At 35.8% G+C, this 12,679-nt stretch overlaps 3 protein-coding genes across 3 annotated transcripts; 1 reads left to right on the top strand and 2 right to left on the bottom strand.

The window, feature by feature from the left end:
* Positions 1-696: 696 nt before the first annotated feature.
* LOC118062007 (probable BOI-related E3 ubiquitin-protein ligase 2) lies at positions 697-2,210 on the bottom strand. Its single transcript, XM_035075674.2, has 2 exons — positions 1,644-2,210; positions 697-1,511 (listed from the first exon to the last, which is right to left on the bottom strand). Exons 1-2 carry the CDS (start codon positions 1,953-1,955, stop codon positions 1,011-1,013), a joined length of 813 nt encoding a protein of 270 aa, XP_034931565.1. The 5' UTR covers positions 1,956-2,210; the 3' UTR covers positions 697-1,010.
* Positions 2,211-5,353: 3,143 nt separating this feature from the next.
* On the bottom strand, positions 5,354-8,542 carry LOC118062008 (uncharacterized). The gene is made up of 6 exons (XM_035075675.2): positions 8,054-8,542; positions 6,874-7,008; positions 6,627-6,705; positions 6,295-6,389; positions 5,983-6,150; positions 5,354-5,868 (listed from the first exon to the last, which is right to left on the bottom strand). Exons 1-6 carry the CDS (start codon positions 8,379-8,381, stop codon positions 5,708-5,710), a joined length of 966 nt encoding a protein of 321 aa, XP_034931566.1. The 5' UTR covers positions 8,382-8,542; the 3' UTR covers positions 5,354-5,707.
* An 851-nt stretch (positions 8,543-9,393) lies between these two features.
* On the top strand, positions 9,394-11,322 carry LOC118062009 (protein ALP1-like). Its single transcript, XM_035075676.2, has one exon. It carries the CDS (start codon positions 9,542-9,544, stop codon positions 11,102-11,104), a length of 1,563 nt encoding a protein of 520 aa, XP_034931567.1. The 5' UTR covers positions 9,394-9,541; the 3' UTR covers positions 11,105-11,322.
* The last annotated feature ends 1,357 nt before the right edge of the window (positions 11,323-12,679 follow it).

Genomic DNA, 12,679 nt, shown 5'->3' with positions numbered 1-12,679 from the left:
ATATTTTCCAGTTTATTTTTTATAACAATACAAAACATCAAAAAAAATACTTTTTAAAATTCACTTTTCAGCTTTTTTCTAAAATTCATTTGAATTTTTTTTTTTTTTCTTTAAATAAACGGAGCCTAAATAACCTTTCTTTTACTACGATGGGAGAAATCATGCCGCTGCCGTCCCATCGCGAGTTCCAACTCAGAAAATCCCGACCAAACAGTCATTCCACTCCCTCGTAAACGCTTCCCTGGTAGTAGACAGAAGAACACTGTAGGACCCCCACGATACAGACAAAGACCAACATCAAAGTCCGCATCTGCAGTTTTGAGCCAACTCTTTTTTAACACACAGAGGGCTATGCCATGCGTAGCTTCTGTTGTTTTGCAGGTATGCCCAATAAGTCTTCCCTTTGGTTTCTCAAGTAGAGGACAGCTAGATTTTTCTGTGTTTTCGGTTCTGAGACAAGGCGTGTGCAGATCAGAGCAGTCATTTATGGTTAGGCAGTCAGTTTCTATCTTAGCTAGCTTTAATGGATAATTTTATTGGAATTAGCAAAAACAAGAAAAAGAAACGTATAAATATGTGGCGGTGACAGTTCAATTCTTGTGTCTTGATGTGTGTCAAACATGGCTTTCAAAATCTTTCTGTCAGTTAAAGTAAAGTACATTGTTACTGCTACGGAGCTGGCATTGCCTCCGAGTAAAAAGAACCAAATAAATAAATCAGAATAAACATAGAAAGTTTTTCCTTTCTGCTCAAGCTAAATCAGGCAAAATGTTAATTAATCTAGAAAGGATTAAAGCAGGGATCCTTTGCCATGCCTCGTACCAGATATCATCATATATGATGTCTCTCTTATATACGGGTCTTAGCAGTACAAAATAAAAAATCTGTAAACAAAGACCGAGAAAAGCCAAAAACATCATGTTGGACACTGAAGGTATGAACAGCATGTGATGTTCCCAAAGATTTTACCCTTTGGCTATTCTGTTTTGCATTACCTCGTGCCTTCCTTGTTAGACCCAAAAAACCTCCATGCTTGCTTCCTTCACTGATTTACAGACAGGACAGGAGCCAAGAAAAGCGTCGCAAGACTTGCACGAGCAGAGGTGCCTGCAAGGGAGAAAGATAATGCACGAGCTCCTGGAATTGCACCCTTTGCAAACCATCCTGTTCTGGCTTTCTCGATCCTGTTCTCTATCACATGTGCCACAACAAAAGGACTCTGCATCTTGGACTTCATTGCTGGCCATGGCCAGTCTTCCTCTGATTTGTTCAAGCGACTTGCTTAAATCAACGACCATTGCTTCCTTTTCTCTTGCTGCTCTCTGACATCGTTCACTCTCCAGCTCTACTTTTCTCAGGCAGACCTCAAGCTCCATGGTTTTCTTTGTTGCTTGTGCCAAGTCCTCTTCTTTTTGCCTTATCAAAGAGGAGACCTTTGATTCTACACTCTTAAGTGTGATCCCAAGCTGTTGCTTCCTTTGCTGTTGCAAAATAGTTCTTAATCTCCCAGCCTGCATTTGATCAAGAAAATTATCGTTAGTTTTTAGAATTTAACCTTCATTTCAATAAAATCACACAAAAAAGAAAAAACCAGAACCAGAACTTGGAAAAGAAGAAACAACGAAGCCCAGTTACATTATTACCTGAAATTGAAGCATGCAATCAACTTCTCGCCTTTGCATGTCAAGCTGGACATCCAAATATTGAGAAAGAGACATGGAGAGGGAACTATCACGAGTCGTAGAAGAAGAGGAAGCAGCACCAATAGTACAGTCAAAACCAAAGTTTTGAGAGCTATGATGTTCAAGAAAGAGACTCTGCTGTTGAGCCTCTTGAAAAACAAAACCAAGACCAGGCTCAAGCCCTGAAACAGGATTATTAAACAAGCAATCCTGTATGCCACACATAGGCAAAAGGCCAAGTCTTTCTGGATACAACTGTGCTTGAACAGCCATGACAATTACTAGCGAAAGAAATTGAAAAAGGAAACAACAAACACCAAAAACGTCCCCTTCAATTCACAGCTTTCATGACCAAACTATTAATAAATAACAATACCATGAAATCACAACGGCTACGCAATGAGGGTAGGTTAAAGCTAGAGGGTTCTTGCTTGCTGTTATATCAGAAGAGATGCATGATCTTTCACCTCTCTCTAAAGGCACGCTCTCTCTTTATGGCATAACCTTTGCCTTCTTTTTTGCTTTGTTTTTTCCCCCCATCTGATTTAACTGAAAGAGACCATAAAGAGAGGAATCTGTGGATTGTTTATATATATACACAAAGAGAGAGAGAGAGAGAGAGAGAGAGAGAGAGAGAGAGAGAGAGTCGAAAACTGACCAAATCTAATTAAATTTGATTATAATTAATTAATGAGCTTTATGGATATTATTTGTTTGTGACGGTGTAATTAAGGAACTTAAAATGGAAAACCAAAGAATTGATTGAAATAAGTGCCCATTCGGGAAACATTAATTTAGCTAATATCATACTCTCTTATCTGTTATTTTCATAAATTATAATTTGTAGTCTTCAGAAACTATATCCAGCTAAAACCCACAGCCACGATATAGCCTATAACTTTCCCAAATTTAAGTTAAAACCTAAATAATTGCAAACCATGAATTCTTTAAGGTAGTGTTTAATATTGTGTTAATAATTATTTTTAAAAAATATTTTGTTTAAAAATATATTAAAATAGTATATTTTAAAAAAATTATTTTTAATATTAACATATTAAAATAATTTTAAAAAATCAAATTTCTGTTAAACGCTACTTAAAAACTAACAACTTTTTTCCCGGGAGGAGGGGGCTTTGGGATGATTAAAAAAATAGTTTTTAGGATTGGGATGGAGAGAAATGATTTAGAAAAAAAAAAAACATTAATTAGAAAGCGGGGGTGGGGGAGCTAAGCAACAACGTACACATGCAGCAGGTTTTTTGACTCGGACAGGGAGTCGCAGAAGTATCGGGCCAGAGGAGAGAGGAGAAGAGGTGGTGTTGAGGGAGAACTTCACTCCGATAAGGCGTAAAAGAGTCAGACTTTACGTTACTAGCTATTTGACATCTGTTTCGTCGGGTCAAATTATTTTTTTTTTTAAATGTACATGCTGTTTTTTATTTACACATTTTTATACAAAAAAAAAAAGTTAAATATAAATTGATATACAAATGATCAAATAAATCGAGAACACACATTAGTGATAGTAAAATTAAAAAATTAAAAGATAAATACAGATTAATATATTTAATATTAAAAGACAAGATATTTATCCAGATTATATTTATTGAATTTATTTATTAAAATTATTTATTTATTTAATCAAATGATATTAAAAATAGCCATATATATTGAATTGAGTAAATAAAATAAAAGTGAAAAAAAATATTATATAAGACTGAACATATCAAAACTATTATTTTCAAAAAAAAAAAAGTTATTATATACAAAAAAAAAAAAAGATTATAGATAAAAAAATATATTTTTAAAAATTAAATGAATGCAATAACACCAAAAAAAATCTACATACAAAAAATAAGAAAAAAAATCATATGTGAGGGATATTAATTAAAACATAAATTTGAAGATTATTTCAATAAATAAATATATAAAAAAATATCTATAAAAAAATAATATAAAAAAAACCTGATTATCATGGCTTAACTTGTCAAACCCGTGACCAGACTATAAACTCAATCAAGTTTAATATTTCTTTCTTTTAAAATTATATTTTATTATTTTTTTAAAAGGTGTCCAATATTATGTATTTATGTTGAAAATAAATGTTTAAAATAAAAATATATTATTTTAATATATTTATAAATAAAAATACTTTAGAAAACACGCAATAAAAATAATTGAAAATTACTAAAAAATATATAAATTTAATATTTTTTAAAAACTAAATATATTTTTTAAAAACATCCAAATAAATATTTAAACACAAAAAAAAAACCATGGCCATCACCAATGACATGATAACAGGTAATATAACTCCGTGAGATGTGCAAGATTGGAGCTACGTGCATGAGTTGTCCGTTGCAATAACTATCGAGGAGAATAATAGCTGCGATGATGTAACTAAGATAACGAACAGTTAATTGCCAAGATTCTTCTTTCTCGGTTTTCTTACTGAGAATCAATTCTGGCCAGCTCCCTTCCCTTGATTTTTACTGCATCGACAAGGTAATTATGAGAGAGTGTTCAGATAACACAGGCAGCTCAAGGCTCTGTAAATTTTTGTAAAGAGCCAGATGGCAGATTTTAACCGATGAATAGAATGGTGTGTTAGGCCTTTAGCTCACCCTTTTACACGCAAAGGCTAAGCTTTTTCTTTGATTACAGTTGCCTGCCTAAACGGCGGTGTTTAGCTGTAAAAGCACTCAATGATGTCGAGCTGGAAAGTTGACTGACCGAGGTGAAAAGCTGGAGTGTACGGGTTTTCCAGAGTATCGTTAAGGCCTTAACAGAAACACCGGCCCAACTGGCAGTCTGAATTAGCGCGAGTACATTAATTAAATTACCCCAAATATCTACATGAATGTGATCTGGGATAAATTAAATCATTTTTTTAACTGTTTAAGCCGATGGTCATTTCCGGGGTTGTCTTAGAGGCCGTTTGGTACTGCGGTCCAAACGGATTTTTGCCTAATTTCAATTTTTTTTTTATTTGCTAAAATTAAGTTCGGTTTGTACTTTCTGGATCGTTTTGATGTGCTGATATCAAAAATGATTTTTTAAAAAAATAAAAAACATTATTGGCATACTTTTCGGCATATTTGAAAAACAATAGCTACCACACTTCCAAACACCCTCTTAAAGTACAGTAACATTTTATTTTAAATATATTTTTTAAATATATTAAAATAATATCTTTTTATTTTAAAATTTATTTTTATTAAAATTTCAAAATAATCTGAAAATATAATAAAAAAATAAAAACTTTCATTTTCTTTCAAAAATTTTTATAACAATAACCCAAAATCCGTAACCCGATTCATAGCTTACAACCACTCTCCAATCTTATTATCATGAGCTTTTAGTCCTCTCCTCTTGAACAAAAAAAAAAAAACTAGAAAATAAAAGAAATAAATTTTAATATTAAAATTAAATTTATAACAACTAAAAAAACCAATCACTTATATAAAAAAAATGTTCATCAAAATAAAATTCGTGTCAAATTCAAAATTATTATTTATTTTTTAGTTCTTTTCACTTTATTTTATGCCTTTCAATCCAATCATTTCTTAAAAATAAAAAATAAAAATTAGGTGCTAATATGAGCTTTAAAAAAGCTCAATTGTACAAAAATAAATAAATTGAAGGACCAAATTACAATTAACAATGATATATAAGAGAGTAAATAGTGAATCTTCAATAGTAAAAACGTTACAAGGCTTAGTTTTTTTGAACGAAACAAAATACTTCCTTCATGATAGTATATGCCTGTTGCTTAGTTAAAAGTACCAAAAAGAAAGGCAGGCTTGATGGATGAATGTTAAGGGAACTACCACGACGATGATCACTGAGAATGGCAAATTTATTTTCCCATATCCATAACATAATGATACGGTTCAAGATCTGCAATTTTTTAACTAGCAGTAAAACCAATTCTGTGTGTATTATTTTATCTCATTTAACTCCCATCTGCGCCCCTAAGGTCGGACATCATTCATTCGATGAATAAAATCATCCATCTGATTCTGCTATGCCTTAATTCTACTAGGCTCGCCGACTGCATTTTCCATTCGAGAGTACCACTCACCGATACGGGTATGCTCCACCATATCTTTACCAGACTTCAAGTATCGGATGGGCCTCAGGACGCCGAAAACAGCAAGATCAGCTAGGTTAGGTTTTAAGCCACCTGTTAAGAAGAAATACAACAGACCAGTCAAAGTTCTCCCCAGAGAAAAATCTCACACTGTAACAAATTAGAATGCCGAGCAAGATCACCACTGATGAAAAAAGAAACACTGACCAAGATATTGGCGACCTTTCAAAGCATCCACCCATGTCTCCGCAGCACCATACAAGGCGGCACGTTCATCAGTAATGTTATGTCTCTTCTTCAGCTTCTTTGACACAAAATACATTGCTGTAGCACCGGCATACTTGGCCACCAACCTCTCCGTGAAGCTGAAATTGCCTGGATTTGTTGAATGCATCATAAGAGAGAATCAGTCAGTTAAATTAAGGATTCATAACAAAATGATGTAAAAACTTAACCAAATGAAACATTGTCGAGATGGATCAAGTGAAGAGTTATAATGAGATTAGCCTGCTATCCTACCATGGGTGGTGATATAGTCAAATGATTCAAGAGCTTCAGAAACTGATCGATATATGTTTGGTGACAAAACATGCACCAAGTGATTGTCCACCCACCTACATCACAAATTTTTGCAATATCAGTTTCAAGAGATTATTTGCCAAAGCAAAGCGTGGCAACAAACGAAAACATGTAATAATACTAGAATGTTTGAAAATATGGCAACAAGCAATTTGTACAGACAAGGTACCATATCATTGAGAAAATAACTTGTATATATAGTCAATTCTCATTTATGTATATTTTAAGCCAGTAATTGCCTAAAAAGTTAAGTGTAGGAAATGCAACCATACCCACGCCATTGCCTTTCTTCATCACTGTCTGTGACAGAATTGTCTGGATGTATCCTTTGAAACAATTTATCAACTATATCTGTAAGTGTATAAATAAAACATATAAGTTTACAGTTATAGTACAAATAAATATGGCACAAATTTGGTGCTTGTTTTCTCTGACATGCACACAGAAAGACTGAGCAGTTTAACCAAAGACATTCTAGAAAAAAAAAAAATAGTAATTGGCAAGGAAATGCCCAGTGACCTGAAGAATCAACCATCTGTTCTCCATCAATTTTCAGTATAGGAACCTTTTTGTAATCAGACCACTTGATCTCCTTTTTGTTGATGGGGTTGACTTCCACAACTTTGTATGGTATATTGTAGTAATCCAAAAACGCTGAGAGAAGAAAAAGCAAACAAAGTTAAGAAACTATGTATAGTGTAGATAATAATTAAGGAGACATAACTTAACAGTTCTGCCTAAACCCTTAAACCAACTCTATTACCTGCGTCAGGACAGAAAATAACTACCCTATAAACCTTTCGAACTTGCATTCATCTTACGCAATAAGCTACTAATCATGGCAAAAAACGGTCTTAAGTATACTTAATTACCTCCACAGGAGTTCAGCTATATGCATTCGTTTCATAGAAATCCATTGTCTGTAAGAAGGAAAAATACTTCACCCCAACAAAAGCCTTTTAGTATATCTATTGCAAACCAAACCAATAAAAGCAAGTTTTCGTGTGTTTTTAACATTCCATTAGTGGTTTGAAGAAATAGGTTTAAGAAAGAGTTTTTTCATTAGGACTATGCAAAACTATGGTTTGTATTAATTAACCAACACTTTTAAAAAAATATGGTTGTGGTAAAATGCAATTTCAACCTCAACGCACCACAATGACAAACACCCACATTTAAGCCCCTGTTCGGGAGTGCGATCCAATCAAAGATAGGCTAACATTAAATTTTTTTTATTTAAAATTATTATTTTTTTATGTTTTTAAATTATTTTAGCACTTGATATTAAAAATAATTTTTTAATATATTTAGAAGTGAAAAACGAGAAAAACCAATACCACTGTACCGCACTCCAACCACACTCCAGACACCCCCTACAAATTCATCCCTACCTGACAATTTGGCTGAATAGAACTGGAAATTGGATAGTGTATCAAATCGTTTATCCTCATTAATTCCCATCAATGAATCAGACCTAATTTTTAGTGAAAAAACTGGAAAAATCAGAACAAATGAGGAAAATGAAAAGAACTCAAATTTTCAACACCTTCATGTTCTAGAGAATTTTCCCATTCTCTTAATGTAAGCTAAAAGCTCAAAACTTTAATTCACTTAGCTAGGAAAACGAAACAAGGCAAAAGATTTCCCAAATTCTCCAATTGCAAAACCAATTATAGAACATAGCAAAAAAATAGAGTACCTTTCACCTTGTTGCAGAAAGGGCAAGCTTCGTACTGGTAAAGAACGACGTCCTTCGGCATCAACTTCTCCACCGGCGGCGCTTCCTTAGCTTGCGCCTCTTGGGCCAATGAGGAAGCCGCAACAGAGAAAAACACAGTCCCAGTAACACCGCGTGCGACGGAGGGATTTGATACCCCAAAACTTTCAGCGATTCTTGATGCGAAACACTGAGAATTTGAAGCTGCGTATGTGCTTATCATTGCTGCTCCTTGAACCAGCCGCTGATGGGAGGAGGCCGCGCCGGAAAAGGCTCGGCTCAGGGTGGCTAGTTGGTTAACTCTTCTCATCGTGGCAAATATGATGTGGCTTCTCCAGCTCTCTAGAAGCTCATAAATGATTAGGTCTTTGGGTTTAAGCAGGGTTTTGGACTTTTGATGGGGGTTTAAATTTAATAAATATTATTTTTTTACTATATTTTTATGGTTTAATTTCATACACGATTCATAATTTATTTCCACAAAACAGAACAACTCAAAAAAAAAGAAGAGGAAACGTTTTTCCGAGTAATTATAATTTACTAATTCATCAAAAATAAATAATCAATCCCTACTAATATTAACAATAATTGCACGGACCTTATCGACCACACTTAATTTTTTTAAAATTCAGAAGATGACTTTTGTTTTTCTAATAAAAAATTTACCACGTCACCTATTTCTCCTTGAGCTCTATCTTCTTCTTTTAAAAAAAAAAAAAAAAATATATATATATATATATATATATATATATATTAAAATGTACAGAATAAAGATATAACTTAAGAAGCAAGGAAGTTAATTAATTAGTTTCATCAAATTAAAAATATCAATAAAAAACAAAAAACACCACACGCTTCAGTATCAAAAATGATAATTGCAACGAACAGTAAAAAATGATATTATTAACTTCCTTGCTTCTTAAGTTATATCTTTATTCCGTACATTTTAATGGATAAAAGCCTTTCCTATCCCTTAGAGACCATGCCATATACTGGGCCATGCCACTATACTGGGCTATCAGTATTGGGCCATGACAATATGCTGGGCTCCAAGCATTCGGTCATGCCATATACTGGGCTGGAGGAGGGAGGTCTTAAGCCATCGAGGACAAGCGACGAAACTTCCACAAACCATCCTCTTATTTCCCAACGTTTTCCTTTGCTATTCCTTGGAACATTGAAAATTCTAAATCCATCAACGCACCCAAACGGCCACCAGCCCGCCCTCTAACGCGTAAAAACTTAACAGCATAAACAAATCAAAAGTCAAGTCTCCGTCAAAAGCATCTGTCACCGCGTTCACACGCTCACCGTCCACCCTCCACTACAAATAATCCCTGGATCCCAGTCTGAAAACATCTGAATTCACATCTCTCTTCTCTCTATCGGTCAAGCATTTAATCAAACACTAACGAATCTTTTTTCCTCGGTTTCAAATCTCTCCTGGACGAGCACCATCTCTTGTTTGTTATGGAAATATCGCCTTTCCCATTTCTTAATCAAGAAGAGATTTCACATTTGCACAGTCTCTTCCAAGACATTGACAGCAACACCTTGGCAACCAACAGCAACGCTCATTTAAAGAGGCGAAGAAAGGATGGCGAGGAGGATGAAAGTGGATGGAAGAAAATCAAGAGCAGCAAAAATAATCCAGTAATGAGCGACATCCTCAGCTCTCTTCTTTTATTGGATGAGGAGGAAAAGCAAGAATACCAGCAGTGGGCCATTGAGTCGCAACTAGACAAGGCTGCTCTCGATTGGAATCATAAGCAAAAAGTTGTAGCAATGAATGACTACCGCTCTGACCTGGAGGCCCATTTTTCCGATCTAGACGAGATGGACCATACGAGAACTAAACGTGCTCGCCGTGCTGCTTCTGAGGTTGCGACTGCCGCGGCTGTAACTGAAACTGCACTGGCTTCAAGCGAATCAGGTGGGCCGGGAGGAGGAGGGTCAGGCCAGCAGCAACAACATCGGCGTTTATGGGTGAAGGATAGGTCAAAGGATTGGTGGGACAAGTGTAACCACCCTGATTTTCCTGATGAGGAGTTCCGAAAGGCATTTCGGATGAGCAAGGCCACGTTTGATTTGATTTGCATGGAGTTGGATTCTGCCGTGACCAAGAAAAACACAATGTTGCGTGATGCCATTCCGGTTCGCCAACGCATTGCTGTTTGTATCTGGAGGCTCGCTACCGGTGAGCCTTTAAGGCTTGTGTCCAAGCGGTTTGGATTGGGGATCTCTACTTGTCACAAGCTGGTTCTGGAAGTTTGCTCCGCCATAAAGAATGTCTTGATGCAGAAGTTCGTTCAATGGCCTGATGAGGAGAAAATGAAGATGATCAAGGGAGAGTTTGAATCAATTTCAGGGGTACCTAATGTTGGTGGATCAGTGTACACTACTCACGTACCAATCATTGCTCCGAAGGTTAATGTGTCAGCTTATTACAACAGGAGGCATACCGAGAGGCATCAGAAGACATCGTATTCTATGACAGTTCAGGGAGTTGTGGATCCTAGAGGCGTTTTCACTGATGTTTGCATTGGTTATCCTGGTTCAATGCCCGATGATAAAGTGTTGGAGGAGTCTGCTTTGTTTAAGAGGGCTAGTAGAGGGGATTTGAAGAATGTTTGGCTTGTTGGGAATTCTGGACTCCCTTTGATGGATTGGGTTCTGGTGCCTTACACACACCAAAATCTGACATGGACACAGCATACTTTCAATGAGAAGATTGGGGAGATTCAAAGGGTCTCTAAAGAGGCATTTGCTAGATTGAAAGGGAGGTGGTCATGCTTGCAAAAAAGAACTGAAATTAAGCTCCAGGACTTGCCTGCGGTTCTTGGAGCTTGTTGTGTGTTGCATAACATTTGTGAGATGAGAAACGAGGAGATGGGTCCAGAGCTGAAGTTTGATCTTTTCGACGATGTTATGATCCCTGAGAATAGTCTTAGATCCGCTAGTGCAATACAGGCAAGGGATCACATTGCTCATAATCTCTTGCATCATGGCCTTGGTGGCACTTCTTCTCTTTAGCCACCTGAATTACATTATGTCTCGTAGCTGCTTAAACTATTTGTATTCTTTTTTCTTTTTGTAGTGGGAGAGCTTTGGTTATCTTGTTGTCTATTTTTTTGACGGGTTCTTGTAAAATATAAATTTGCCCGTCCTAGCTAATAAACAAAACAATTGTACTTGCTTCCATTTTCGTTTTTGCTTGTTTTGTGCATAATAAAGGCTCCTCCTTTTGAAAATGCAAGGCAACGGAACAGAAACAGACCTCCCTAGTTCTGATCAAATTTTGTAATGGAGACGATGAATGGCTGGGCTTGTATGATGGGCCTGCTCTGTTGGCCTGTTCTTGCGTCTGCATTGCCGCTGTGCTTATGCTTTTCAATTGCTGGGACCTTGAAATAATCCAAGCTGGTGCTATTTGCCTCGTTGGAGTTGAAGATGACAGGAATGAAAACATGCCCAATCGACTCCTCCCCATCCTTTTCTTCTCATTTCCCAGATGGTTTAGGAGAGGAGACAATGCCCAATTTCAGAAATGCAATCTGACTGTACCTGTAGCTCTATCAACTTGACCTTCAAGAACTATTTTCTGGCCATGTTGCATCCCTTCTCGACATGCACCTCCATTGCCTTCTTTTCTCCAGTTACTATATTTCCTCTGCATTGGTGGCAACACATGCTGCATTTCTTGGACCATGCCGGATTCAATCTGTTGTCCTTCAACTTCAATTCTTGTACCTCTACATAACTGACACAATCTTGTAAGAACTTTACAAGATGGTCAATCTGGTGAACCGCGAGCCGCTGGCTTAGAATATATCTTTTCTTATATATGTAAAAACCTTTTTGATCAAAACAATATTATTTTGGTTTTCTTTTTTAAATTAAAGGTTGAGTTGACTCGGTTACTCCTCAACCTGCAATGAAAATTTTTGAATAGTCAAATCTTATAATCATGCCATGATATGTCCCAGATGTTCCACTCTTCTCCCAAAGAATTAGCAAGAGAAAATTAAGTCAGTAACACTGAAGACAAATTAAGATCTAGAAAAAAACAAAATAAGGCATCTAAAAGCATGGCAAAAAATTGAAACACAAATTATTTCCATGTATGATTTGTAAGAACTACCTCCATAATAGGTCAGAAATTGAAATTCTAAATGTTTTTTTTTTTCATAAGCCAAGATTTGTATTATCAAAATCAAAAAGTAGAAGCCCCCCTTCAGTATCTAGAGAGTAGGTTATAGATACTATGGTTTCAACAGTGAAGCAGCAGCAATCATCCAATAGACAAAAAGAAGAAATAGCCTATGAAGCAAGAAATACAGTGGAATGTGCAGGTTGCAGAAGGAAAGGAAGGCAGATTAGGAAGAAATCCGCTTTAAGAATTCAGGTAGTACAAGTATGATTTCTAACAAGAAGTATATCAAATCAATTTGCATATATCAAAATAAGCAGCTGTGGAACTTGGAGAGGGCAATAGAGCAAGTAACAACAGAACATGAGTACAATAGTCAATACCAGGAGTTCATATTTGCGCATCAGCATTGTACAAAGATGACATCGTTTCCGTAGGCAGAGAGAGCAGAATTGAAA

This window comes from Populus alba, chromosome 5 (genome assembly GCF_005239225.2).
Source record: "Populus alba chromosome 5, ASM523922v2, whole genome shotgun sequence".
In the NCBI taxonomy this organism is placed as follows: Eukaryota; Viridiplantae; Streptophyta; class Magnoliopsida; order Malpighiales; family Salicaceae; genus Populus; species Populus alba.
Note: the sequence above shows the minus strand (reverse complement) of the source record. Positions and strands in the feature narration are given on the sequence as shown.

What these genes read in the sequence shown, in the direction of transcription:
- LOC118062007 (XM_035075674.2), bottom strand. Translation starts at nt 1,955, where the DNA reads ATGGCTGTTCAAGCACAGTTGTATCCAGAAAGACTTGGCCTTTTGCCT. An exon ending in ATTGCATGCTTCAATTTCAG is followed by an intron (nt 1,512 to 1,643) that starts GTAATAATGTAA and finishes GATCAAATGCAG; the next exon opens with GCTGGGAGATTAAGAACTAT.
- LOC118062008 (XM_035075675.2), bottom strand. Translation starts at nt 8,381, where the DNA reads ATGAGAAGAGTTAACCAACTAGCCACCCTGAGCCGAGCCTTTTCCGGC. An exon ending in TGACTATATCACCACCCATG is followed by an intron (nt 6,151 to 6,294) that starts GTAGGATAGCAG and finishes CAACAAATCCAG; the next exon opens with GCAATTTCAGCTTCACGGAG. An exon ending in GAAAGGTCGCCAATATCTTG is followed by an intron (nt 5,869 to 5,982) that starts GTCAGTGTTTCT and finishes TCTTCTTAACAG; the next exon opens with GTGGCTTAAAACCTAACCTA.
- LOC118062009 (XM_035075676.2), top strand. Translation starts at nt 9,542, where the DNA reads ATGGAAATATCGCCTTTCCCATTTCTTAATCAAGAAGAGATTTCACAT.